The sequence below is a fragment of the Cyanistes caeruleus genome, chromosome 1, assembly GCF_971803275.1.
Source record: "Cyanistes caeruleus chromosome 1, bCyaCae1.hap1.1, whole genome shotgun sequence".
Lineage (NCBI taxonomy): Eukaryota > Metazoa > Chordata > Aves > Passeriformes > Paridae > Cyanistes > Cyanistes caeruleus.
The window spans coordinates 133,035,027-133,060,580 of NC_141701.1; the positions used below are offsets into that span (position 1 = coordinate 133,035,027).

General features: G+C 38.9%; 1 protein-coding gene and 1 long non-coding RNA gene across 14 annotated transcripts in view; one reads left to right on the forward strand and one right to left on the reverse strand.

Annotated features, from left to right (window-relative positions):
* Positions 1-25,554, forward strand: part of CACNB2 (calcium voltage-gated channel auxiliary subunit beta 2) — a 247,490-nt gene that overhangs the window by 119,604 nt on the left and 102,332 nt on the right. For 4 of the 11 annotated variants that reach the window (XM_086859679.1, XM_086859686.1, XM_086859703.1 and 1 more), the window contains exon 1: positions 23,144-23,640. The exons of 5 other annotated variants lie outside the window; for them this stretch is intronic. In XM_086859679.1, coding sequence (XP_086715805.1) covers positions 23,608-23,640 — 33 coding nt within the window. In that variant the 5' untranslated portion in view covers positions 23,144-23,607. Of the gene's footprint in view, positions 1-9,610; positions 9,697-23,143; positions 23,641-25,554 lie in introns of those variants that run through there. 2 more of the 11 variants (XM_086859670.1, XM_086859694.1) reach the window with 1 other exon arrangement.
* On the reverse strand, positions 3,718-23,173 carry LOC111924158 (uncharacterized). Of its 3 annotated transcripts, XR_015278656.1 has the most exons (5): positions 22,965-23,173; positions 17,238-17,337; positions 10,475-10,560; positions 9,148-10,266; positions 3,718-5,053 (listed from the first exon to the last, which is right to left on the reverse strand). It is a non-coding gene; the product is annotated as an uncharacterized LOC111924158 (long non-coding RNA). The 3 variants fall into 3 exon arrangements; XR_015278658.1 differs by lacking the exons at positions 17,238-17,337; positions 22,965-23,173 and adding an exon at positions 15,372-15,504; XR_002861495.2 differs by lacking the exons at positions 17,238-17,337; positions 22,965-23,173 and adding an exon at positions 15,282-15,456.

The following is a 25,554-nucleotide window of genomic DNA, read 5'->3' on the forward strand; positions in this document are numbered from 1 at the left end:
CAGATAATTCTGTGGGACAGTTTGGATTCAGCCATCCTCTTCTGAAGTGGAAGAGAGGTAGTTTAAGACTTTGGGCTTGGCAACTCCAGCCAGGGCTGTTGGCTTTGGCTCAGGAGAATTTTCCAGGCATGTCGATGCATTAGACAGGAGTACTGTCCCAGGAGAGTAGGCACCAGTTTCTTTTCTGGGGCCTCTGATTGTCCTGCTAACTGTGAGGAGTGGCCCAGGAGTCCAGTGAGCTGGAAGGAAAAATTGTGATCTTTCTCCAGCCCTTCAAGGTACCTCTATGTTTATTAAGAACCATTTCCATTTCTGCCCTTTTATCAAAGATGGTATTTGCATTGCCAAGACTACATTTTAGCAATCATTTGTAAGTCATTTTGGTCTTGATAACTCACTTAGCTGTAGAAGCTTTGAAAAATAATTTTCTTTTTTTAGCTGAACAGCTGATCTGAAATGCAGTCAGTGGTATTGCACTGTCAAAAGTATTAAGACTATTTGGTCTCCATATTCTACTTTTGAAAATAGTTCTGTCTAATGTTCTATGTTGAAAATGAAACTTTTGAAAAATAAATACTGTCATTAGCTATACAGCAAATTTAAACAAAGTGCAGTGTCTGCTGCAGCTTCCTGTTATGGGCAAAATGAGGTTTAAATGTACTGTATATCATGTCCTTGAATCATGGAGAATATTAAGGAAATAATAATGGGAAAAATGGACTGAAATATATTAGGAAAATAAAATAAGACTGTCAGCTGAAGTCTCTATTTGAAGAGATAATGTAACTTCCTGGGCAGTTCCTGCTGTCTCAGGCTCTCCCTCAGCTGCCTAGTTTATGGTAAAAAGTGCCATTTAATGTTGTAGGGAAAACTCCTTCCCATAACCCGGTACTTGACAGTGCAAACATCTGTACTGTGTAGCTTAGTGAAATTGCACAGCAGTTCCTTGTGCATTTTTTCTCCTGTGTGCAGTAATATAAAGGGACTGCTTGCATTTAGTGTCCCACATTTGGGTTTGATGTTTCTGGGAAATTTGTGCTCTAACACAACCAGAGTTTGTGTCTTATTTTACTGGAGGGAAAGCTAAGTCTGTGATCATAAGAACAGAACCAGAGTTAAAAGGGAAAAACATAAAAGGAACGAAAAAGAAACTTTAAGTACACTTAACACCAGCCTCCTTCCCTGGAAGATTTTTCAGAGGTATCTCTAAGCCCTGAAGGGGATTTAGGGGCAGCTTAGCACCATGATGCTTCCTGGGAGTTATGTTTCATATTGCCCTTTAAGCTAACTATGAAAGTTGAAGAACTTGGTGTGTATCTTCTTTTCTTCTCCTTCTTACCCTAGTTTATTAATTTAGCGCTTGACATAAAATATGCTGTACCAAATAAGATCAAAGATTTATTTAGCTGTTTGCAATATTAGCCAGTAGCAGAAATAGAAGTATAAGCATAAAGCAAGTGTGAAGTGATATCTTTCCATATAACAGTTTATTGTCCATGAATACTGGCACAAAAACTGCAGCTGTGGTACTATTCCTAAGCTTTATTTAATGCGTGTTTACTGGCTCTCAGTGGATTTGTATTCACAAATGTGTTGTGTCCACTCACTCTTTGGTCCAGTTCTGTCATTTGTTGTGTATATTACTTACTCAACAGCAATATGGTTTCTGAATTTACACGGCAGATGGCTGTGATGGCTTAAGTTTTTTCTTGACAACTGATCTTTAGATCAAAATGCAAGAGGAGGGAATGCTCCTGACTTAAGGGGTTTGCCTGCATTTAAATAATGTTCTACCCATTAATTAGCACTTTTCTTCTACTTTAAAAAAGCTTTCTTCCTTTTTGTTGTCATGTGAAAGAATGACAAATTTTCTTCATGCCTTCCTGAGATTCCTTACAAGAGGTTCTCTTCTTCTGAGCTTCTTGGAGGTGAGGCACTGGTACTGGGAGCAGGAGGTTTCCTCTTACACACCAACCTTTGGTGCTATAGGCGACAAGAAGATTGCATTCTCCAATTTCAAATGCTGAGGTGGTATTATGTGCCCTTTTGCCTGCATTCTACCGACTTAAACTCTTATTTGAAAAGCGGGGAAAATGTTCCCTTCATTTAACAGGGCTTCTTCTTGTGAAGATAAATTTTTTAAGCTATAGATAATGCTCATGATGAGCTTCTCATAAAATAGAAAAAAAACCCCAACAAGTTAATAACATGGGTTTCAGAACAATACAGGAGGCCTGTATACTCAGGGGGATAAAGAGAAGAAAAAATATATATAACATAGTAGATCAGTAAACATTCATATGTCTGCTGAAAAATGTAGGAGCTCCCTGGAAATGAGAATATGATTATGTAGGTGAGGACAAGGGAATTCAATTAACGTTGACAAAATGCTTAATTGCTTTATTTTGCAGTCTAGTCTCCTGTCAAAGTAGGTTATATGTGTAATATATTGTAGTTTAAGCTTGGTATGACTGTGGTTTTTATCATTCTTTCCCCATTTAAAACAAAAAATCCAAAGTACAGTGTTTGTTATTATTAAAAAGAGTGATAAACCTAAGCAACTACAGTTAGCATTCTTTCTTCTTGTTACACTGTTTTATTGAACCTATTTCCATGTCTTAATTGGCAAATAATTGCTTTCCTAATCCAGATAAATTGTGTTGAGCTGTGAATTGAAAATCCCAGTGTTTTAGATTCGTGGGTGGAGACTGATGTTTGCAAAGGATCAGTGAAAATTCTGCATTATCAGCCTAATAAACTATTATTTCTATTGATACAGATAGATAATCTCAGATATTTTTAGACTGTAGTATTTTGTGATAAATAGTTCTCCAGTGGAGAACATGAAATAAATAGAGAGTGTGAATAATTCACTAAGATTGCATAGATAGCAGTTAGGAAAATAATTTTGAAATTGCATATTTTTAATCATTATAATGAACTGTTGTACTGGCCTATTTTTGATATAATCTTAGAGTTTGTAATCTGAAGACTGTTCTCTGATTTCCTGTAAGTCAGTGCACCTTACTCTGGTAGTAGTTCTGATTTATCCATTTATTTCAGCAAGATTTTGTTTTCAATACTAGTAAGAATGAATTCTTTGCAAGGATTTAGTGATAATCCTGTTAATATTTTATTGATTGTGCATATACAAGGATGGATATAGATATCCTTGTATGATTTTTTTTTTTATTGTCAGTAGAAAAAAAAGCAATTTAACTAGAATTTGCAATTGTTCTTGACTGGAGAAAAATTATGCTTCAAGAGAAAATAGATTATAACAGCTCATCATACTTCTGCATGACCTATAGCTTAATGGGCTGTTGTGTGGGGAGGTTTTACTATTTGATAGCAATCCCTTCCAAACTTCACTGAGGAGCTGCACATAGACAAATACACGTTGACTCACATGTTAACAATTGCTTTGTGTGGGCTCTGAAATAGTGCAGTGTGTCTTTTGTGTGTTAATATTAGATTGCTTTCCTGGCTCCTGAGTAAGATCAGAGATCAATCTGGAATTTACACAGTGAATGTAATACTTTTATACTTTGCATAAAAATAATGTAGGAGAAGAGTACTGACCCTGGGTCTTCTACCTTCCAGTAGTTCCATCTCTGGCAATACTGGCTGTGCTTTTTATCCCATGTACAGGTACGAATATTAATTTCCAAAGCACCAAAGTTAAAAAAAAACCACCACACCAGAATACATTGGAGATGTATTTCACACAAAATTGCAGTATTTATTTCATTATTTTCTTGGAAAATATGTATTAGCTGTTCCAAATTACAGGTGTCTGTTAAACAAAAACTAATATATACACACAGAAATTGTGTCTGCTGGAATTTGCATAGTTGAAATGGGGCCCAGATGTTGCAGTTATGTAAGGGCCTAATCTAAAGCCAACCAAAGAGAGCCTTGTGGGCTTCAGATCACGCCAATAAGAACATTTTCAGAAGAATTAACATTGAAGGAGATTGCAGTAAGCTAACATTGTCTGTAGATAATCTAAGTCTAAAATCAAAGTACACGAATGGAAGGGTTTGCCTTGCTCACTGTGGATGGAGTTAAATTTGTATTTGTATTTTAGTGTGGAAAAATGGGGACATGAATTATCTGTAATAAAAAACCCCCCTTCATTTAAATGTTATATGTATCTTAAAGGACATAATTTTTTCTGTTTGCTTAAGTATATGTGTGGGAGTGGTTAATTATTAATATTTTTAATGTGAGATGCTTTTGAAGTAGATCTCTTTTCTGCTTTAAAACTGATACAGCTTTGCATTGCGTAGCTATCGCTATGCATTTCAAAACAGAAATTAAGCTGACAAGGGATGTACACCCTTGGTGGGTTATTTTGTAGGGCTTTGCAGTGATGGAATTGCCCCACCACTACCAGTATCCTTTTCCCTGCTTTTGTTTTCTTTATCAATTTTATCTTAATGATTGAATAAAACCTCCTTAAAACAAACAAATAGTTTCCAAATAAGCCAGGTGTGTCACTGTCCTCCTGGAAGGGTCTGACAAGTGCTGGATGGTAGAGGGGAGGGAAGCACCTGCTGGGGGTACCAGGGATGGGGGCAGGAGAGGAGCAAGAGCTCTGCTCCTAGCAGTAGTGTGAATTTATCTAAACCTTTAGTTCAGCTGGTTTATGTGATGTTTGCATTTTTGTGCTGCACTCAGATTCCAGTAAATTTCCTAACACATCTCTCAGTGACATCTTAAAATCTCATTGAGTGCTAAAGCTTCTCCTCTGCAGAAACTAAAATCAAGTTGTAGATACTCTGTGCATCCTGCTTGCCTAACCTTTTACTTAACTGTGAACTGCTGTTGTGCATTGATCTTACTTGGTGAATCTTGCAGTAAATGTAATGAAAAGACAGGAGTGTATTTAGACTGCTCGAATCCCTCATTTTCCACTAAACTTATATTTGCAAAGCAGTGTCTTCTTGAATTCAGGAAGATCAACAGCCACGACGATGCAATAATCCACTCTCAAATGTAGCTGATGGTCTCAGGAGCAACAATTTGCAAGCCAGTTTCTTCAAGTTAGCTGGTCAAAAGTGAGGAAAATCAAGGTAGTTCTTGGTAAGCCAGTTACTCTTGTTGTGCTTTTTCAGTGTAAAAGACAGCTGTAAACTTTTTCGTTCCAGCAGGTATCTAACCAAGTCAGATTACCCTTATTAAAAAACACTCACCAAACTGTTCCCTCTCTGTTACCACCAGTATCTCTGCTGCCTTGTGTACTCACCCATTTCAAACCTTAAAACCTATTTTACAATATTTAGGGATTACAGAACTTTCTTCTTTATTCTGTGACAATTTTATCATCTGCAGCCCTCTCTCACTTAAAAAAAATAGTTGACTTTTCATTGGTCACAGAAAGAAAAACAAGAGATCGACTTTTAATCCAGTACTGAACAAACTTTTCCTCAGAGGCAGGAGTCCCTGTTTGTGTCCTTCACTCAAACCAGGCAGAGTGTACTGGGGAAGTGATGAGTTAGTGATCCTAGAGCTCAGCCCCCACAGTGCTGGGTGTGTTCTGTCTTTGACTAGAAGTATCACCCAGCTGCTGTCCCAGCATCTCGCCTGGGACCTGCTGTGTCTGCCAGAGTGCACAACAGTGAGCAGACTGCCCTTTGCTACAGGTCTGAGAGGGGAAAGGACAAACATGAAAAACCTTCATGAACTTTGATATGTGCCGGGGGGCTGAACACTCTCCTGCTGACAGGGCTTGGGTGGGTTTGCGTGTTTTCTGTGGACAAGCTGTTGGAACAATTTAAAAGTCTGATTCTGGCCTGTTTGCTTATGAATTGTTGTCCCAGTGTGAGCTTTGACTAATTTTTTATTTTCTCAATAAAACTGAGACTAATTTTTTATCTTCTCAATAAAATTTTTTAGATGTCAAAATTCATACGTATAAACTTTGCACAGACATATACAGTGTTCTGCTGGCTTGTTGTGATATATAAATGAGGGATTTTAATACCCTGGTATCTTTTGGAAAGACTTTGGGTCTTCTAAAAAGGGGAAGAAAACTCTTCTAAAGCTGACTCTTGCCAAGGTGAGAAGAGCTCATAGCATGTGTCACTTATAGGAATGGCAAAGGGATAAATATCCACCTTCACACAGGAGAAGGGAACAGCTTTGGTTGTAGTAAACTCAACCTGAACTCTTTGTGTGGAGTGCCTGAATACCTAAAGGGCCAGCTGAGGCAGCTCAGAAACATGAAGCTATGCTTTCGGAACTTGTGTAAGACTGATGAGATACTTGATGACTGAATAAAATGTGATATCTGAAGTAACTGGAAAAAAAACCCCAAATGCATTATCTGTCTTTAAAATGGGAAGGAAAGGCAAAACTGAAACATCTTCCAGTATATATATATATATGTGTATATATATATGTATTAGACTTAGATATTCAGATTTATGAGTTGCCATGTTCATGCATATACTCGTCAGAAAATGTCAGATAACAATTCATAATGAGGCAGAATTACAATAAATTGCCTTAATTTGTTTTCCATATGCTAAGCATGCCCACATGTCCACATATGGATCAGCTGATGCACAATAACTTGGTGATGAGAAAAATTACTCATATGTCTTAAGGTTTTACCAATTCTGAGTGACTGACTGTGTGATCTCTTAACAACTCATTTTTGATCTGGTTTATCAACAAGAACTTTTATAGACTGACATCCATCTTGCTTTGTTACACAAAAAGATAAAACCAAAGCAGCTTAAGCATTTACAGGCAAGCTTCTATTAGTACGTTGCTGACTATTTAGTTAATCAGCACTTTGGGTTTCTCATACGCTTAATGACATTTATGGTCCAAACCTAACAAAATTTTATAAAAGTGTGTTTAAAATTAATTGAGACTTCTGTTGAAATCACTCTGTAACATGGAGTATTAAGATTTAAAGTTAAGGCTACTTCATTAGAACTATACAGGATTAAAGATTGAATTAGAATTGTAATCTCTGAATTAATTGTGTTCCTGTTCTCTTAGATGTGTTTTTCTGTAAGGGGTTGAAGGTCTTTGTTCTAAGGCACCTAATTTGTCATGTTACATAGAAGATACTTTTAACAAATCTAGCACTTAGGAGATGATTCACCCTCGTGGGCAAAAAAGGGTGGAAGTCATCTAGCACTTGCTGCATACTGGTTCCATGTTGTTTGTTGCTCAGAAGTGAAAAATAAAATAAATAAATAAATAAATAAAAAGGAAAAAAAAATAATAAAAAGAGGTAATTCTGTTCTACAGCTGAAATATATAGGGAGCTTTAGAAACTGATTGGTACAGGCAAATTTTTCTGTTGCTGTTTCTACATTTTAAATTATCTCATTACCATGTTTTCTACTACAAAGTTCTTTTGTTTCAATATTATGATACCAAAATTTGCCATGATGACAGTGTGGTCTTGCAAGCTTAATTTCAGTATTCTGTAAAATCTGCTGAGGGGCAGAAAATAAGCCTCTGGAATGAGAGCTGCTCTGTCCTAATTGCGATATTCCAGCTGGGACTGTGATTGTGTATTCTTCAGAGTAGTTCTGATTTGCCCCAAGGTATTTGTGTCCCACAGCATGTATTATACTTTTTAAGGATAATAACTTCGCTAAAAAGCTTGCTCAGTAATCTTACTGTTAACCCTGCAACATTATTAATACAGTATTGCATCAGAAACTTCTATACTTCTCACAGCCTTCTAAAATTGTGTTTGCTGAGGTTTACTGTTTGCTTCCTTGGAAACCAGAAGTTGTTTCAACATTTTGAGTTTAATACCCATCCTAGAAGTGGCCTTATGGAAGTCAAAATAAATTGTGCAAGAGGTTGTCAATGTTCTGTGTATTTTTCTTTGCTCAGTCTATTTCAGGTAAATAGAAATGTCCATTTCATGAGAAATAAGGGAAAAGTTTCTACTTATTTAATTCTCTTTTGGCATCCAAAATGGACCTAACATGGATACTGAATTCTGAAACAGTAGTAAAATGTTAAGATTGCTGCCTTCCCATAGTCCACTTAAAAAAAAAAAAAAAAAAAATTATAAAATAATTATGTGTGTGTATATATATATATATACCCTGCAAACATCCACCTAATCAGGTATTAACCAAAAGTCACTTCTTGTTTCTGTGAGAGAATTTTTAACAATAACGTATGCCGATAATATAAATAAGAAATTACATTTTAAGAGGATAAATTTATATTGATAAATCTTGGTACACTTGAAAATGGTCTCTGTGGAAAAACGTGTAGGAAACAGGTAATAAAATGGAAGCCAGTCAGAGATATTTGTTTAAAAGAAAAAAAAGAAAAAAAAATCTTGTTTGATACTTATTGTGAGACATATAGGTAGGGTCTGCCCTTCCTTCTGCAAATATTGTCAATTTACAGAGTCTGCAGAAAAAGTCAGTATTAAGGATTTAGCCTTTGAAAATCGACAATGTTTTCAGCTCTCATGGACCAGAGGCTGGACTTTGTGGGGCTTTGCTTGCCTCACATGCCTGTTGAAGACCAGTCTTGAGGCATAGGCGGAGGAGATGATTGCCCAGCTCATTGAGAAGCTGGAGCCAAAACAAATGTTTGTGCTTGTTGCTCCTCTGAGGAATCACTGCCTTGATACTCATTATCTCAGTGGTGACAGAGGGGGAAAGTGGCTTCTCTGGAGCTCTCTTTCTGTTTGTAGCATTCCTGGCCTGTTGCTGCCTGCTCCTTTCTCCTCTTTACTACACCTCCAGAAGCCTCAGACCAATACAAACATGTATCTTTTGTCCTTAATTACTTCTAACCTATGCTCTTATTTTAAGCCAGTTGACCTTAATCTTGCAAATTCTTAAACTCATTAAGGGAAATAATATTATGCATGTAAGTTTTCCTGATGATTTCAATCAACTGACTAATGTAGAGAAGTATTGCCATGATGAAATGTCTACTGAGAGTTTTTTAGGAAGATAGTTTATATAAAAATCACGATTAAGGTTCATTTATATGTATCTTCTACCATAATAGGTCTTCTACCTTAGTTATAGTCAAGCAGAATTTTCCTTTTACTCAGAAAATTTCCAACTTAAATTGTTATTTACAGCTTGAAATTCCAGCATAATATTTCTGTGGGTGGGGGAGAACAAAGAAAAATACCTGTATCCACAAGCATCAGTAAATCGATTATGCGGTGTTAATGCTCAGACGCCTTTCCTGTTCCTGGCCGCGCGGCAGTTGTATGTTCCAGGTGGCCATGCATGTTGCAAGCCATACATCTGGGATGAATAGAGTGTGATGTTACTCCAGCAAGTGTGCAGGCTTCGTCCTTACAGCGGCTGGCGTCACCATGAGCACGGAGCCCTCCCACTCCTCCTTGGTAATTGATGGTGACAGGCTCTCTGCTGAGCTGTCCCTAACGTAGGGACTGAATCAGATCAAGAGCTGAGAGAAACGGCCAGCGAGCAGTCTTGCTCCGTATAGACAATAGCTGGGCCCTTTAAACCAGGCCTCAGAAGTACAGCTACTCGCAATAATGGTCAGTGTGGGCTGATCCGCTGAAGTTTCCGCTGGTGCGCTGCTTTGCGTCGGAGGTTTCGCTCCTGTAAGAAGTGTTGCTGCTGCTGGAAGGGCTGGCCTGCTTGGAGTGAGGCTGACATGCTTGACAGATGCCTGATGTCTCCTCAGACTAAGCACATTGCTCCTGGGGTAAGCATATGTAGTAGGAGTGCAGGCCAGATGCTCGGGAGCCCTTTAATTTTACAATGCGATGTAGGGGCTGGCTTGCAAGTTAACTTGATTACAGTTAAACTGTTTCACTTTGTTCTCATTTAGCCAAGCTGAAATGTTGTTGAGAAATGTGCCAGCCCCTTTGTGGAAGTCCAAGCCATACTTCTGAGCTTCCTTTTTTGAAACTTGACATGCAGTTTGGAAATACTGTAAAAAAAATGAGTTGAGGGTGAGGGAAAGCACTTGCAGGTGGCTGCTACTGAGGGCTTCTGTCTATGACCCTATTAAAGTAATTAAAAGTGGCTTGCTGTTCGTTCCGTGATTTTGGGGATTGTGCTAAATTGTTTTCTTCTCAATATGAAAGCAATGGGACTCTCTGCTGGCAGTAGCTTGAAGTACATTCTCTCTACAGACACAAAGATTATGCTCTCTATTTTTGTTTGGGTTAAGTTGTAACACATTCACGAGTCTTGGTTTGGCAGCATTTGACCAGGTATGTGAATCCCGGGGCCAGGGAGTTTTACTAGCAGGCATCCCACTACAGCTGTGCTGTAAAATAAAATTTAAATAGATGACAAATATTGTTTTTAAGGTTCAAATGGATGTGCTTTTTCTTTTTACGTCATATAAAATAAAGCATGGGGATTGAAGTGAAATTAACATAAACATAGATTTAAGCTGAATGTTTGGCTTAAACTTGCTTCTTTCTATAACATTTATGAGATATTTTAATAAAATTGCAGTAAAAGAACAGTACCTTAAGCATGCCACTAGCTTTCCAGAGTTGTTCTGAGAGAAGTCAGGGGCATTGTCTTGTGTAACAGAAGCTCCACAGTTTTTTTTCTAGAAGGAAATCAGATTTGGATCATTGCTATTCCCAGGTTATTTAGGGATCTCCACAAAGGAAACTGATTAGTTATTGCTAATATCCATTCTGTTCTCCTCTTATGAACAACTTTTCTTTATAAACAACTTATTTTTACTCCAATTGGACTGTGCTCTTACGTTTGTGGGGGAAGTAACACAACAGTGGGTCTTACAGGAAGTGTGCCGTGAAGCAGGAAAGGGTACAACTACAATATACAATTCCACTGGAATTATTTTTGGCATGGATGTCCAGAATAGTAGAAATCAGCTACTAATAGAATCACAGAACCATTTATCTTGGAAAAGAACCTTACAATCATTGAGTTCAACAATAGCTATAGCTGTCTTTAGTCTTTTCTTACCTAATTAATTTCGTGAAAATCTTAAGCCTTTATGTTTTAATTTATATACAAGCAATTATTAAGAGCTCTGATAAACAACATGTGTTGGTATTCTCAGACAATCCAAGTATAATTATAGGTGGGGAGAAATCAGAACAGATATTTTTTCATAGGAGAAGCATGTTGTAAAATGAAAGAAAATGCTCAAATTGGAAAATACTGTTTTCCTCAAGAAAAAACTGAAAATGATGTTGAAACTTAGCACAACTAATGTACATGTTTCCATGCAGCATTTTCATCTTACTTGTTGTCAAATAATGTCATCAAGGAGAAGCTGAACAGAGTAAAAGGAAACTTTTCCCTTATATCACATCATTAAGAAGTCCAGATTCTATTTAGCATGATCATAGAGGTCCTGTTAGACAGAGGAGGAAGTTACTGTTTGACAGGGTAAGAGAATCACAGGGAGTGGTGCTGTGGATATACAGCCCTCATAAACTGAGGAGCAGCAAAAAAAGAAGAATAGGTTAAGTTAAACACAGAAAAAAACGAGTAAAAGGGGTTCAGCCAGATACATGGATCCCTTAGTATTTGGTCAACCCTTTTTTCAAGGTGATAATTGATGATTATTCTGTTCTTCTTTCCTCAGTTTTTATTCTAGTCTCCAGATACATCATGAGGGGAAGGCTATTTTGCTTTGCTAATGTGAATTTTGGCTGTAGTCACTTCTTGTTCAGAGGCATTTTACAGGAAACCGTGCTTGCAAATTAGCATATTTCTTTTAGCAGTACTAGTCTTTAGACTAGTCTTTAGTCTTTTTTTCTAATTGAAAAAAATAATTGTTTAAATATCTAGGAGGAAAGTAATCGGAAAGATTAAAGAAGAGATGTAGCTTGAGAACTTTCATATTGTTGGCATGATGAATTTATTATTGATTATAGTCTTTGAATGGCAGTTGTTGCATCAAAAGTAGATTAAAATTGTATAATTGACCAGAAATTCAGTTAACTGCTTTATGGGTACATTTTTCTAAACTTCTAGATAACAGAATGTCCCTTGGAACATGTTGACCCCTGATGTGTTCAAGTTAATTAAAATATTATAACAAAATTAAATTAAAGATTACTTACTGCATAACCATTAATACATTTTCACCACCAACATAGAAATTCTGAGGTACAGAAACTTCAGTAACTGTCAGAAAGTGTAAGAACATTTTGTCCTTACTTCACCCTTTATGCAGAGAAGTGGCACCCTGCCTTTTTCCAATTTACCCAAATTTACCTGAATTTTTATTTTTAGCATCAGTGAAATATATATTTGCTGGTAATATTTTTAATTCAGTTTCAAATAGCAGTGAACAAGCCTGAGAATTCATAAACTTGAAAGGGCAAATTCTGCTATTTGCTTCCCAGGATCCCTGGTGTGGAGCTGCCACAAAAAAAAAAAAAAAAAGTGTAAAAGGACAGGAGGTAAAGTGCTTTGAAACTTCAACTGCATTCAGATATCCATTTTATAGACTATTAAACCACTGGGATGCTTAATTTTATTTTTTATTTTTTGAATTTATTTTTTTTTACCATGAGCCAAAATACAGAAGATGTCAGAATTTTGAAAATAGGTTGTCTAATTACATATGAATATATATAAAAGTTTGCAATATTTTAATCACTGATCCCTAAAGTCCTTTGTTATAAATGCACTATTTCTTTAGAATTTTTTTTGTGCCACTGGTACTGCATGTACATGACACAAAAGCCTGTAGTTTGTACTGTACTTGTAACTGCTTAATAACTGCAACCAATGCTCTGTGACAATGATGATTTGAAAATTTTCTGACAGATTAAATGCTTACATTGCTGCTCATGGCATCAGCTTATATTTAAACAAGCTGCTGAGTATTAAAGCGTATGGACAGTCTTTGTATAACAGCTCTGATTTCTTAGGTTTATTTCCTAAGACAAGATTTATGCAATCCCACTTTCCATCTGTTAGTTGTGCTTCTCAGGAACTTCAGTGGCCGATTTAAACCAGCCTTGCAGAGGTCACAGAAGCACAGAGTGATTATAGCACAAGTTCTTGGCGGCTGGAGGAGCTGTTAAAGCTATTTCCTCAACGGGCCAGTGTCTGGAAGGCAGCATCCATCCAGCTGAAGAGAACAACTTTAACTCTGCAACAGAGCAAACAAATGCTCACTCCTGTTCAGCTCAGGGAAAGGGAAGAGTAGTTCAGGGAAGGGAGGGGAGCTGAGGGTACAGAGCATGTGGTGTGTAGGGAAAATGAGAGAGAGCTGAAAGTTTTGTGGAGGTGTGTGTGGGAACCCAAGCTTCATTACTTCTGCTGTCACTAAACAACTTTTTTCTTCAGCTCATTAATGATACATTGCATTTTGCAGTATTTTACTGGGTATAAACATCTATTTTTTGTCTGAATGTTTTGAGGCTGCTGAAAGGATGCTCTCAGATTGATGATTTATAATATTCATCACTCAAAAATTACTATCTGGCTATTTAATGGTATTGAGAGAATACTTGTATCAGAAGAAAATATAATTTTAAAGGTCTGCTGGGTATAAAAGCTAAATTTCACTTTGAGTATGCTCATGCTGATCAAAGGATGCCTGTAGAAATACTGCCTTACAGACACAGTAATTGTCTTGGTGTCTTCTCAGTTTAACAAAGTCCTCAGTCAAGTATGAATTATCATTTCTGTGCAATTCCCATAGTCTTAGTACACAGTTCAGCAGCTCACTTCGACAGGATGGAGTTTCCCTGAAAAATTCTGTGACTAAAGCATGCTTGGGCTTTACAATTTTTTCTTTTATTAGAAGCCTTACAGTTGGGGGTGGATTAAAAGACCTTTGAAGATCCCTTTCCCACAGAAAATATTCCATGATTCTGTGATTTTGCCTATTTGGTCAAGCAACATTAAATGACGGATATTTATTTGAAAGGTTCTGGTTGGTTTTCTTCGTGTCACATTTGCACATACTTTATTGTTCTTGTAAAATGATAAAGTTTCTGTGAGCAAACAGTGAAACAAGTATTTTCAAACTATAGGATTATTTGAAAGAGTCATCTCTTCAATATTTGCTCTCTAGAAACTTTTAAATTAATACATAGAGACACTGGAAAAGGTAACTTCTGAAGTTTTAAAATACTGCTTTTCATCAATATTTCCAGTTTGTCTTGGAAACAGGGTCACTGGTATGTGAGAAACAGGTTAATGCTTGATTACATAATTGTTTGAATAGCTGATGCTATGGTGGAATGCTGGGAAAGGCACTTTCAAACTAAACATTTTAATAACTTTCTGCAAAATTCAGAGTAAATCAGTGAGTTTGTAGGACACAATAATATTTTCTGGCTGAATGTTTTCTGTCATGACAATGTGATCAGGTTCTATCACTTTGAATTCAGATAGATCTCCCAGCTTCACTAGAACTTGTATAGACATAAAAAGCCAGGCTTGTAATGGCAGAAGTGTTTTATTTTAGGAGAGGTTTAAGGTGTCAGAACTGAACTACTTGAGAGAATAATTTCCTTCTTAAATTTTAAAATCAACTTTCTGCATTGATGCTGGTTCAGTGTAAATCCATTTTTCTATTCCTGTCATGGACAACACAATATACGATTTAGATTCAGGTTTATAAATTTAGGAGAGGATAAATTCATGTATCTTGGAGTTCAAAATATTGTCTTTTTATAGGTTGTTAGCATATTAAGATCGACAGTTATGGATTTGATTAGGATTCTTGTATTATTGACTTTTTGCCCCACATGCTAAGTCAAATGTCTAGCAAATTTTTTGTACTTAGGAAGTGTTTCTCAGTGATTTCAGAAATCCTCAACTAACACACCTTAGGCTCATACATCTGAACCTATGAAAGGTAGTGGGGGATGACTTCTGAAACAGAGGAGCAGGTTCACCTTTAAAACTCTAGTCAGGGTGTAGAAAATGGCTGAATGCCTTTCTTGCAGTATGAGAGTCCTGCAGAGAAGGAGAGCCCCACACAGAAATGCAGTTTGAGATATGCTCTTTGCCTGGATGCATGAGCTGTCAGCAAAGGGGAACCAGGCTATTCAGAGCATTCTTCTTATGAACATCGACGAGGAATTGTGGCAAGAGGAAGGTAAAGAAAAAGTGCAATACAGAAAAATGCAATTGAAAAATCACATTTTTACATTTTACATTTTTATCTAGATTATAACAGAGGAAAAAAAAAAAAGTCATTTCAACGTAGAAGAGGAATGACCTTTGTACCTTCTTACTCTCTGCCAAGTAGTCACCTTACTCTCTGCTAACAAGATCCTGTTAATTTGAGTGGACAAGGAAGATTGACTCAAAGTACCTTACCTTCGTGATGCATCTCATCAGGGCAGTTCTGAACATGTTGTTGTAACACATTGCATTAATTCTCTGTAAGGAGCAACTTACTGCACTTACTTAATCCCTTGCATGGCAAACTGCTCTCCCTGCTTAGCTGACATTTGACATGGTTCCTCCAGCTGTGTATTCACTGCAACACGCTGCGAGTTCCTAGCCAGGGGTGCACATCTGGCTCCCTGCTCGTTAAACTGAAGTACATTTCTGTTGTGCCAGGGTGACACCCAGCCTCACAGGTGAGAGAAACATTGCAGCAGCACATATGCTGCCTAAATTCCACTTAATTCCTATTTTGAACTCTGAAGTGGGTCCCAAGAGATAAATAGTCCTTTCTGCAGAGAGAAGTTTTCCAGCTTTCACATTTCACCAGAACTTATTTCACTGGAGCTTATTAAATTGCACAAGCTAGTCCATCAAAAATTAAATATAATTAATCCAGATTTTAGGATTGCAAAACTGTGACCACCAGAAATATTAGAGGTTTCAAAAACAATAAAAATGAGAAATGGGAACTGAGATTTGAAGAAGCAATGAGGCCAAAGAAACCACAATGTTTGGTGATAATCAATAATTTAAATTGATGGAATTATGGAGTGATGGCTTGTGCCAAAAATACATAAACAAAGGCAGAGTGAGCCAAAATTACTTCTGTGGCCTGTTTTTGTGGCTCTCCTGGTAAGATGCATTTTATTTTCTGAAATGAGAACAGAATTTGGATGTATTGACAGCACAAGTTTTACAAGCACTTCTTTAAATGTGATTTTGAGGTATGGTTGGACATTTAAAAAGCCAAAACCATTTTAAAGGCACAGGGGCTCACACATCTCCTCTGTGAACTATCAGCTACCAAGCTGATGTCCTGAGTATGGACCTGCACAGCAATTGTCCCAGAGGACAACCTGTAAGTAGATGACAGTTTTCAGGATGGGAATGTGGGCAGAGGGTAATATTCTTACTAGTCTGGGGTAGCTCCTGTGCACAGCTGCGAGCCAAAGTTATTCCTGAGTTTCCAGCTCTGGACAATCAGCATCTGGCCATGATGGAGCTGCACATGGCCCTTGAAACATTTCAGTGACCCAGAGGCAGACAGGCGCCCAGTGTGAGAGGAGAAAGCCTTTCACTGAGATTAAAAACCCCTGGTTATTTAATGTTGCATGAATGTATGGGTAACAGTATAGAGTAGTAACCTTTCAGTGGAAAGATGTATTTTTTAAGGAAAAATAGCCAGCACAAGCTGTTTCTACAGCATTGTGTAAGTTTTATACATGCTACTTCAAGATATTAAGTGTTCTCTGTGAAGGTTGTTTCTTTTATTGATGTTCTTGTGCTCAAAGGTATATAAATCTCTCTTTTTGCAATTAATACATATAGGAGAGCGAACATTATCTCCTTTTTAATACTCAGGGTATTAATTTTTTTAAATATGGTTGTTGAATTATTTTTTTTTTCTTCCAACCACTTAATGCTCTGACAGAATTTACTGCTGTTTCAGAAGTGTTTGGCAGCACATTCAGCTGCAGGTGACTTCTGTGACCGTCCTGGACAAGCAACAACATGTTGAGCACTTGAACTGTTCCTTCTGCCTCTCTCCCTGTTCTCTGTGTTTCACTGTAGCAAGGCTTTACATGACAGTGTAAATTTACAATGACTACATTACATGTAAAAATAAAAGAATTTGCCCACGTATGGGAACAATCACCTATGGGCAGATTTTCCAACGTTATAGCATTTATAGCATCTCTGCAATATCTCAGTGATGCAGAGGATTCATAATACAACAGGTATTTGTATTATGTATGTGTAATACAAATATTTCAGACATGCTGTGTTCCTGACACTCACTGTGATTGGATTAAATGTTTTAACATCTGACTGCAAGGAGAACAGCAGCTTGTTATTTCTGTGACACTGTGAGAACATACTCACGTTATCTTTCAGTGCAGCAGGAGATAGCATGTGCCCCTAATGTATGTATGTTTTCAAGTTGAGAAGTTAAGTCTGCTGTTAATGTTATCACTGCTGTATCCTGAAATAGAAAAGTGCAGGCAGATTGGATTGTGTTAGAGAATGGTAACCATAATAACCAATAACAACCTGCAAATGATAAGCAGCTTTAATGTTTAAAAATAAAATTTATATAGCATTCCAGTACTTCCATGGGCATACTTTCAGATTTTATTTTATTATTCATTCATTTGAAGCTTGGTTTTGAGATTTAAGATGTGACATTAATCTTAAGGAAATGTTCCATTATTGCATCTTGAATTAGTTGACACTGGTTTATTATATACCTAAACTAAATCTTGCAGAATAAAATTTTACTTAACAACCCTCTTTCAGATGTACACCATCTGTAAGGGAGAATTATAAGCGTCCTACGTGATACATGGAATTTTATGGAAGGAGATGGATTTTTATTTTATGGTTGGATGTAAAATGGATAAATTTGGAAAAGAAATACAAGGTCTTCTGGAAATGAATGTAGTGTATCTTGATGATTTGGAATCTGCACCATGTTCAGGGATGCTGCCCATCACTGTTGCTGATACAAAAATCAAACAAACAACAACAACAAAAAGCCTTTTAATTTGACCCAAACCATGCTATTTCATTTGAGGGATGCTTTTAAATGAAAGGAAGGTATCATTCAAGAGAAGGAAGTGGCCCATATTGTGTCCTGGCCCTGCTGTCCCCCTCCTTGCCTACCCCAGCACACAAGTAGGGTCCCATGAGTCTGGGAAAGTCCAGCTGAATTACTTAACCTGTCATGAAAGTGTCTGAGCAACGTGGTGCTATTAGCAAGCTTTTAACTCTTCTGGGTTAACATGCTCCCAGTCTTCCTTGCTGAAACAGTCTGATCGTTTTCATAAAGCACTTGGATGTTTCTTAGAATGTGAGTCCTATTTCAATTGTTCTTAACTGCTGAGACACTGCAGTTACCATCACACAGCTTTCAGAGGGTTACAGTGGCAATGGGAAGAACTACAAAAGACCCATTCATATAAATGTGCTGATGTCCAGAGGAACAAGGTAACCTGGGTTTCAGATCAATTCTGTAGCTCTTTCAGGGCAGTAACACTCCTGAAAATTTAAGATTGTGCTGCTGGAAGTGTGTTGCTCACAGTTAGAGTGACCCCTGGGGAGAAAATCAATGGGAGAGCTAAAATTCGTAGGAAAAACTAAAAAATTGGTTGCTAATCATAATTTTCACATATAAGTAACCTTGCTAAGAAATTACTTGGTGATGGTGTGGGATGGGATGGAATGGGGTCGTTTAGATGCAGGGTAAAATGAAATAGTTCTTGCTCTTTCATGCCATATATAGGAGGTAACAGCTTATTCAGAGTTTTTTTGCCCAAAGTTCCCTTGACATGAAACATTCACATTTACAAGAGACAATTCTTGTTGCTAGCTGTGTAAAGGAGTTACAAGCTGTTGACATTCTTCAGTAGGATTTGAATTTGAATCTGAATTAGGTAAGAGTCAATTGCTTTCCTTTAGAGTTCCTGACGAAAAAAATGTTACTGTTGGATACAAGCTGAAAGATTCTTGTTTATCAAGAAAGGTCTGTTTAGTCTATTAACCTTGACAACCATGTCAGCATTTTTTTCTGTTTGTTTTCCCAAAGGCACTGTGTTGAAGTACTATGATATACAAAGCTATTTATAGTGTAGACAGTTCATAGCTATACTTAAAAGACATGGGTCAGGGTTTAAATACCAGAGTTAAATGCTATTCTCTTTGACAATCCAAAAAGTCATTATGCTCAATCCATGAAAATTAAAATGGAAAGATGGAATCCCTAAAATATCAATGTGAATTAGATAATTTTTAATTATTTTTTTACAGTTTCACAGAGTGGTTGAGGTAAAAATGAACCTTTGGAGCTATTCCAATTATCTGCTCAGAGCAAGGCCACCTAGAGTTGGTAACCCAAGACCATGTTGACTGTCTCTAAGGATTGAGACTCCACAACCTCCCTGGTCAATCTGTGCCAGTGCTCTCTCATCCTCACAGTAAAATAAAAAAATACAACAAAACAAACCCTATCACATCAAAAAAATTCTCTGTGTTCAAATTTATTTTCCTGTATTTCAATCAATACTCATTGCTTTTTGCCTTTTCATTAGAAGTCACTGAGAAGAGTCTGTCTTCTTTACTCCCCTTCCACCAGATACTATACACCTCAAGATATTTTTATGAAAGGAACAAAATTTAGGGAAGCAATCAGGGAAAACAAAATCCACACATACTGACACACCTGTGGTTTTACCTGTTTGCCTCTGTTAACACATGATTAATATTGGTATTGCTGTCTTGGCTTCCATAGATGAGTAACAGGTACTTTAAAATTGCTTGTATACGTTGAATAAGTGATTTACTTTATCCTTGTGATTTACTTCATCATTTCAGATTGTAGTTTTGGCTCTCAAAGTCACAGTATTTTATTTTTATTTAGTTTGATTGCTGGTTCTTAAGGCCTGGTCTTCATCAAGTCACATTGGTGTAGCTCTCTGTCACACATGTCCTGCTGGAAAGTGCCAGCTGGGGAGAGGAGCAATTCCATCCTAGCTTTGTTTCCACCTACCATTTTTTAAATCTATTTTTTGTGCTTTTGACACTTTCTGCCTTCATCCCAGTTCCATTCTATCCCAAAAATTGAGTAGCAACTTTGTCTCTTGCTGGAGTCTCCAACTTACAGGTTTTCCAATGGCCTGTATTTGTTTGATCAACCAGTTCTGTCCAGGTATCCCATCGCAGCATTTCTGCCCTGATGCACACCATTCCACTCCTTCCAGGTTACCTCCTAGCTTTAGGCTAGTCAGGTAGCCAGCTGCCTCTGTGAAGCCTTTTCAAATCCTATTGTGCTCCCTGCCTACCATGAACATTTTTCTTGCATAGCCTTAATTCCTGTCTTCTGGCCTGGCTTCTAGACTCTCTTCCCTGTGGGTCACACTGCCTCCATCCACCTATCCTTGTTCTGCGCTCTGGTTTTCTGCTTTTCCCATTCCACCACCTCTCCAGCCCCATTGTTCACAGATTCCTTTTTCCAGCCTCTCTCCCTCTCCATGCCCTCCTTGCACTCCTCCATCTCTTTCACTTCTGTGCTCATGCATTCTGTGTGGATCATGACATTCTGTCTGCAAGGGTCAGCACTGGTGAGACGCTGCCCATCCTCTGCTGGCCAATCCCTTCCCACATTAAGCTACTGGGGGAACCATGTGCAGCAAAAGCCCTGTGCTGTCACTTAGCCGGGTGAGGAGCACAGGTCATCCAGCAGTGTTTTGCTAAGTTTAAACACCCTCAACAGGGGTGGCATTTTTGCAGACTTTTAATTCTTGAACCATAAAAGCTATATGCAAATATGCCTTGTGGAGCCCTGAGACAGACTTTGGTACCTGTCATGATGTTTCAATTCAAGAGAGCAATGAGCAATTCAGCTTATTTGCTGCCCAAGCTGCCAGACTCTGGCTGCTTGTGCTGTCTGTAGTGAGAATTACTTGTGACATGAAAGTCACTTATGGTGATAGCCTGAATAATGCCCTAAGTCTCTGTTGAGTATATGTGAACTGCAATCCTCCCTGATTTCATACTAATTCCCAAAGTAAAGGAGCTGATGAGTGATTAAAAAAAAAAAAATTATCAGAATTTTTAATACACAGGAAGCAATATGTTTTCCTTATTTTTGATAGTACTCTTTAACATTCCTGCTGGGTTTTTTTTTTCTCCAAATTAGTTGTGAGAGCCATATCCAAAAGGGAGCAATCAAGCTATGGCACCAAAATTTCAATTGCTCACAAGAGCTGTATCAGACAAGCAAAGTAATGGATGATGACACTGGCTTTGCCTAGTATTGACAGGTGTGGTTTCACACTAACAACACTGTGCGGGAAAGCTTAGAAAATTACATTAAAGCTGGTAAGTGTGTGTGACCACACTCGTTCAGCATCAGTGGGAGCAAACAACTTGGACAAGTGGTTATTACATTCCATTGGAGGTGTCTGATGCCTGTTAGCCTTCATGCAGGAATGGTGCATGTTCTATTTACGCTCTGGGAACGCACTATTATGATATTATTTGTTTGAAGCATAATTTTCAATTGATATAATGCAAAGTGACCAGTTCAGCTGACAGATTAAACTAATGCTATTTTGTAAACATATGGTTAGGAATAAAATTAATGTCTTCTGATTTCTAATTTTCCCTTTTCCAACCATTTTCTTGGGTTTAACTCTGCTTGTGGATACATACAAGAACATAAAAAATAACCAGATTCATGAGTCCCATCACATATAATCAACAGAGGACTAAAGGTGTGTTTTGACAGAGAAAACAGATTGAGAGAAGACTATTCTACTAACTCATTTTAAGAAACTAAGTTAGTCAAGACAGGATCTACTTAAAATAAGCAAGGGATGATGCAGGGGAAGGAACAGGAAAGATATTTGCAATGTATTCAAACTGCTTCATTTGCTGCTTTTGTTAGGAAAGAGGTCTTGGTCTCCTTCTTTTGTGAAAGAGAAGGAAATTGAGTAGTACAAACTGGTTTTCAATGCTATATCTTGTCATGAGATGTTGTGTATATTATATTTACTTGATTATAAACGGGCAAGCATACGCCCACACATTTCCTCCTTAAAATGTTACATATTCCGTATTTTTTTCTTAGTGTTTATGTATAGTTCTGGTTATAGGATATAGTGCTAGCAGCAGTATGAATTGTAAGGAATTGAGAGGACTGAGCTGAGAAGGGATGGGTTTCATAGAGCTGTTTGAAAGCAGTTTTGATTGGAGTTGTGTTACTTGGTGCTGACTGGTGGCCTCTTCCTCAGCTGTAAAGGACAGCCTTTCCCAGAGGGCAATATTTCTGCATGCCTGGTTTACTTTATGCTGTATTCTTAAACCATCTTTAATGGGATTTATTTTTAAGCCATATTTTAATATTAGTTTGGGAATGCAGTTGTTGAATTAGTCTCTGAAGTCTTTGAGTTGTGTTTCATCCTGCTCTATGGCCTCTTTTACTCTTTCTTGCCTGCTCTGCCTGGACTGGAAGTTGGCCAGGAGTGAGGCTGGTGCTCAGATTCTTCTGTCCGGTGTGTATTGCGTGCCGGATCCGCTTCCCGTGCACTGCAGGTATCGGGTCTCACCCTCCCGTTACGAGAGCCATTGTGCTACACAGATCAAGTTACACCGTGTTTACAGAGCAGCCTACAGGGCAATCAGTGCGAGGAAGCAATGAAGCGACGGAAACATGCAGAAGGGAAAATATCCTGGGCTCCTTGTTTGTTTGCTTTTCAGAAGAGATCTTTATATTTTCAGACCTAGATACCCGCATGGGTTTCTGCAGCACGGTCAGAGCAGCGAGGAGTACTCGTGGACCGAGCTCCCCACGGCTCATCCGGTGCTGCCGGCTCGCCGCGGCCGCAGCAGCTGCCCCCTCACCGGCCCCGGCCCCGGCCCCGGCCTCGGCCCCGGCCCCGGCCGCAGCAGCTGCCCCCTCACCGGCCCCGGCCCCGGCCCCGGCCGCAGCAGCTGCCCCCTCACCGGCCCCGGCCCCGGCCCCGGCCGCAGCAGCTGCCCCCTCACCGGCCCCGGCCCCGGCCCCGGCCCCGGCCTCGGCCCCGGCCCCGGCCGCAGCAGCTGCCCCCTCACCGGCCCCGGCCGCTGCTTCCGAGCTTTCCCGTCCCAGCCGCGGCTCTGCGGGCCGCACTCGCTCTCTCCCGGCCGCGTTTTCCCCCACACAATTTAGGCGGCGTCGCGCCAGGCAGGGCAGGGCCGGAACGCGGCGCTGCCGCCCCACGCTGCCCGCAGCGCACGGCAGCGTCCCGTCCCGTCCCGTCCCGTCCCGAACCGTCCCGGCTGGGGCTGCCCGCACCGCCCCATCCCTCAGCCCGCCCCGCACCGTTCCGTCCTGTCCCGTTCCATTCCGTTCCGCTGCCCGACCCGCCCCTCTTCCCGCACCGCCCCATCCCTCAGCCAGCCAGCCCGCACCGTCCCGTCCCGTTCCGCTGCCCGGCCCGCCCCTCTGCCCGCCCCACACGGCTCCGCACGGGCGCGGGGCTGCCGCCGCCGCCCGCGGAGTTTCGCAGTTTTCCATCCCGCCGGTCCTGCGGCCCTGTAGCAGACTCCGAGTTGATGCCCGAGAGCCCCGGTGCCTCAGGAGCAGCCCAGGCGCGGGAAAGCAGCCCGGGAAGCCTGCCCGGCTGGGACACGGGAGCTGAGGATGCAGTGGAAGATCTGACTTTGGGCGACTGGGCACTCTGGGCAACTGGTGTCAGACTGTGAAGGAGTAACTATGTACCTTTTTGGCAGTGAGGAGTACGAAGTGGTAAGATATAAACTAGTGATTTTTTATTTTCTCAGTTGTTACTTACTTTCAATATTCCAATCTCAGAGTTAATTGTGCCGCTTGGAATTTCTGTCACTACGGGTTTTTTTTCTGTGTTTGAACTTTAGTATTCATCAGTTCGATTGTTTTTTAAAAGTGACATTTTTCTTCAAGTTCTTCAAGTAGTGTTTGTTAGATAAAATTGAATTTATTTTACTTGTCTTGTTTATTGCGTTGTGGTGATATTGAAAGTATTTAACTACGGAGTATTATGATGCTATTTGAACTCCGAGTTAAGCAAACCCATGCCTCCAAATAATTCAGAATTTGGCTCATACTTTGTAATGTAAATAGACTACAAGGAGCTTAAGGAACTGGCCTTAATAGTATGTTTGTGGGGATGTTGCCAAACCATTTATTTTGTACAGTTCAAAGCATGTCATTGTAATGTACTGCAATGTCCATCAAAAGAGCTAGCTTATAAAAACCCAAACACACCCACGTTAAGTTCTGACACTCTTTACTGAAGTATGTGTGTAAAACAATGTTTGAAATAAGATGATGTCAGAGAAGACCAGAAGAAAACCGCTAGCAGCTCCACGCTTTTGCATGACATTGTTAGCTGACATAAAAGTTTGCAGTTTTACAGCCTGTGGTTCAAATGCTATGTTGTAAGCAAAATGGATGGATTCTTCCACCCACACACATTTGTGACCGAGTCCAAATCTGGGGTGCTTTGGGGAAGAGTTACACAGAAAAATATGTATGAACTCTACCATAGGACATCAAAATAAATTTCATAAGCTAAAAAGTGCTGCATTCTTTGCATATGACTGGCAATTGCAAATGTTTTGTTTTGATTATTGAAGTTGCTCTTTGAAGTATGAAAGGGCCTTTTATGGCAGTCTGGGTTCTACAACAGATTTCTAGGAATTAATTTAGGTTTTTTTTTAATTTTTTCCACTCTTCCTTTTTTAAATTCCAACCAGCAATGTTTTTGTGATGCAAGAAATGTAGAAGACATTCAAGAAAATAATTTAAGTGCAGCTATCTGCGCATTGAACTCATTTGTGTATGTGTGACTTGCACAAACTTTCACAAACCAAACCAGGGAGCTGAAAAGAACGGTTTTTCCAAAGCAGTAAGCCACAGGGCATTGCAGTGATTATACTATAGAATGTTTACTTATGTATAAAAATTGTAAAGCAGAAGAGAGTGACAAACTTTGAAGCTTTTATTTATTTATTTTTAATTGGTTGCATTCAGATATTTGTAGAAGGTTGCAAATTGCTTTTAACAGATTTTTGCATTTTACTCTTCATTCTATTGTATCCTATGGAGTTACTTCCTGCTTCATACAGCAGGCAACTCTGAAATCTTAAAATGTCTTGAAAATAACCTAAATGACTGAAGAATGGTGTTAGAGCTTTGGATTCAAATCTCAATCTCTTTCCCTGATGCTGTTTCAGCTTCTGAAAAAATATCTAAGTATTCTGTGTCATAGAAAGTAGTTTAATAATTGAGACAACTTTCCCAGGCACATGAGCCATCTCATTCCGGTCCCGTTTCTACAACATAGTTGTGCAAAGTTAAATAGCATCAATAGAAAAAGCAAGAAGGCTACCATGAATTAATTGTGTGGGGTTGAGGGTTTTTTTTAATTTCCTTTTTTTTTTTTTTTTTCTCTTCTCTTTGATATTTCTAGAGGTCCCTGAAACTGAAGAGTAGTGATCTGCTCAAAATGTGTTACTAAGTGCAAACTAAAGTATCATTTGGGTTTTTTCTTTTTAGTTTTTCTTTAGAGCAAGACAATTCAGGGGAAAATAAGGATGAACTTTTTTGGTATTATTTTGTCAGCCAGACTTACCAAGGTGTTTGCTTTACTCAGTGATAAGTAAAATAGATTTGATGGTG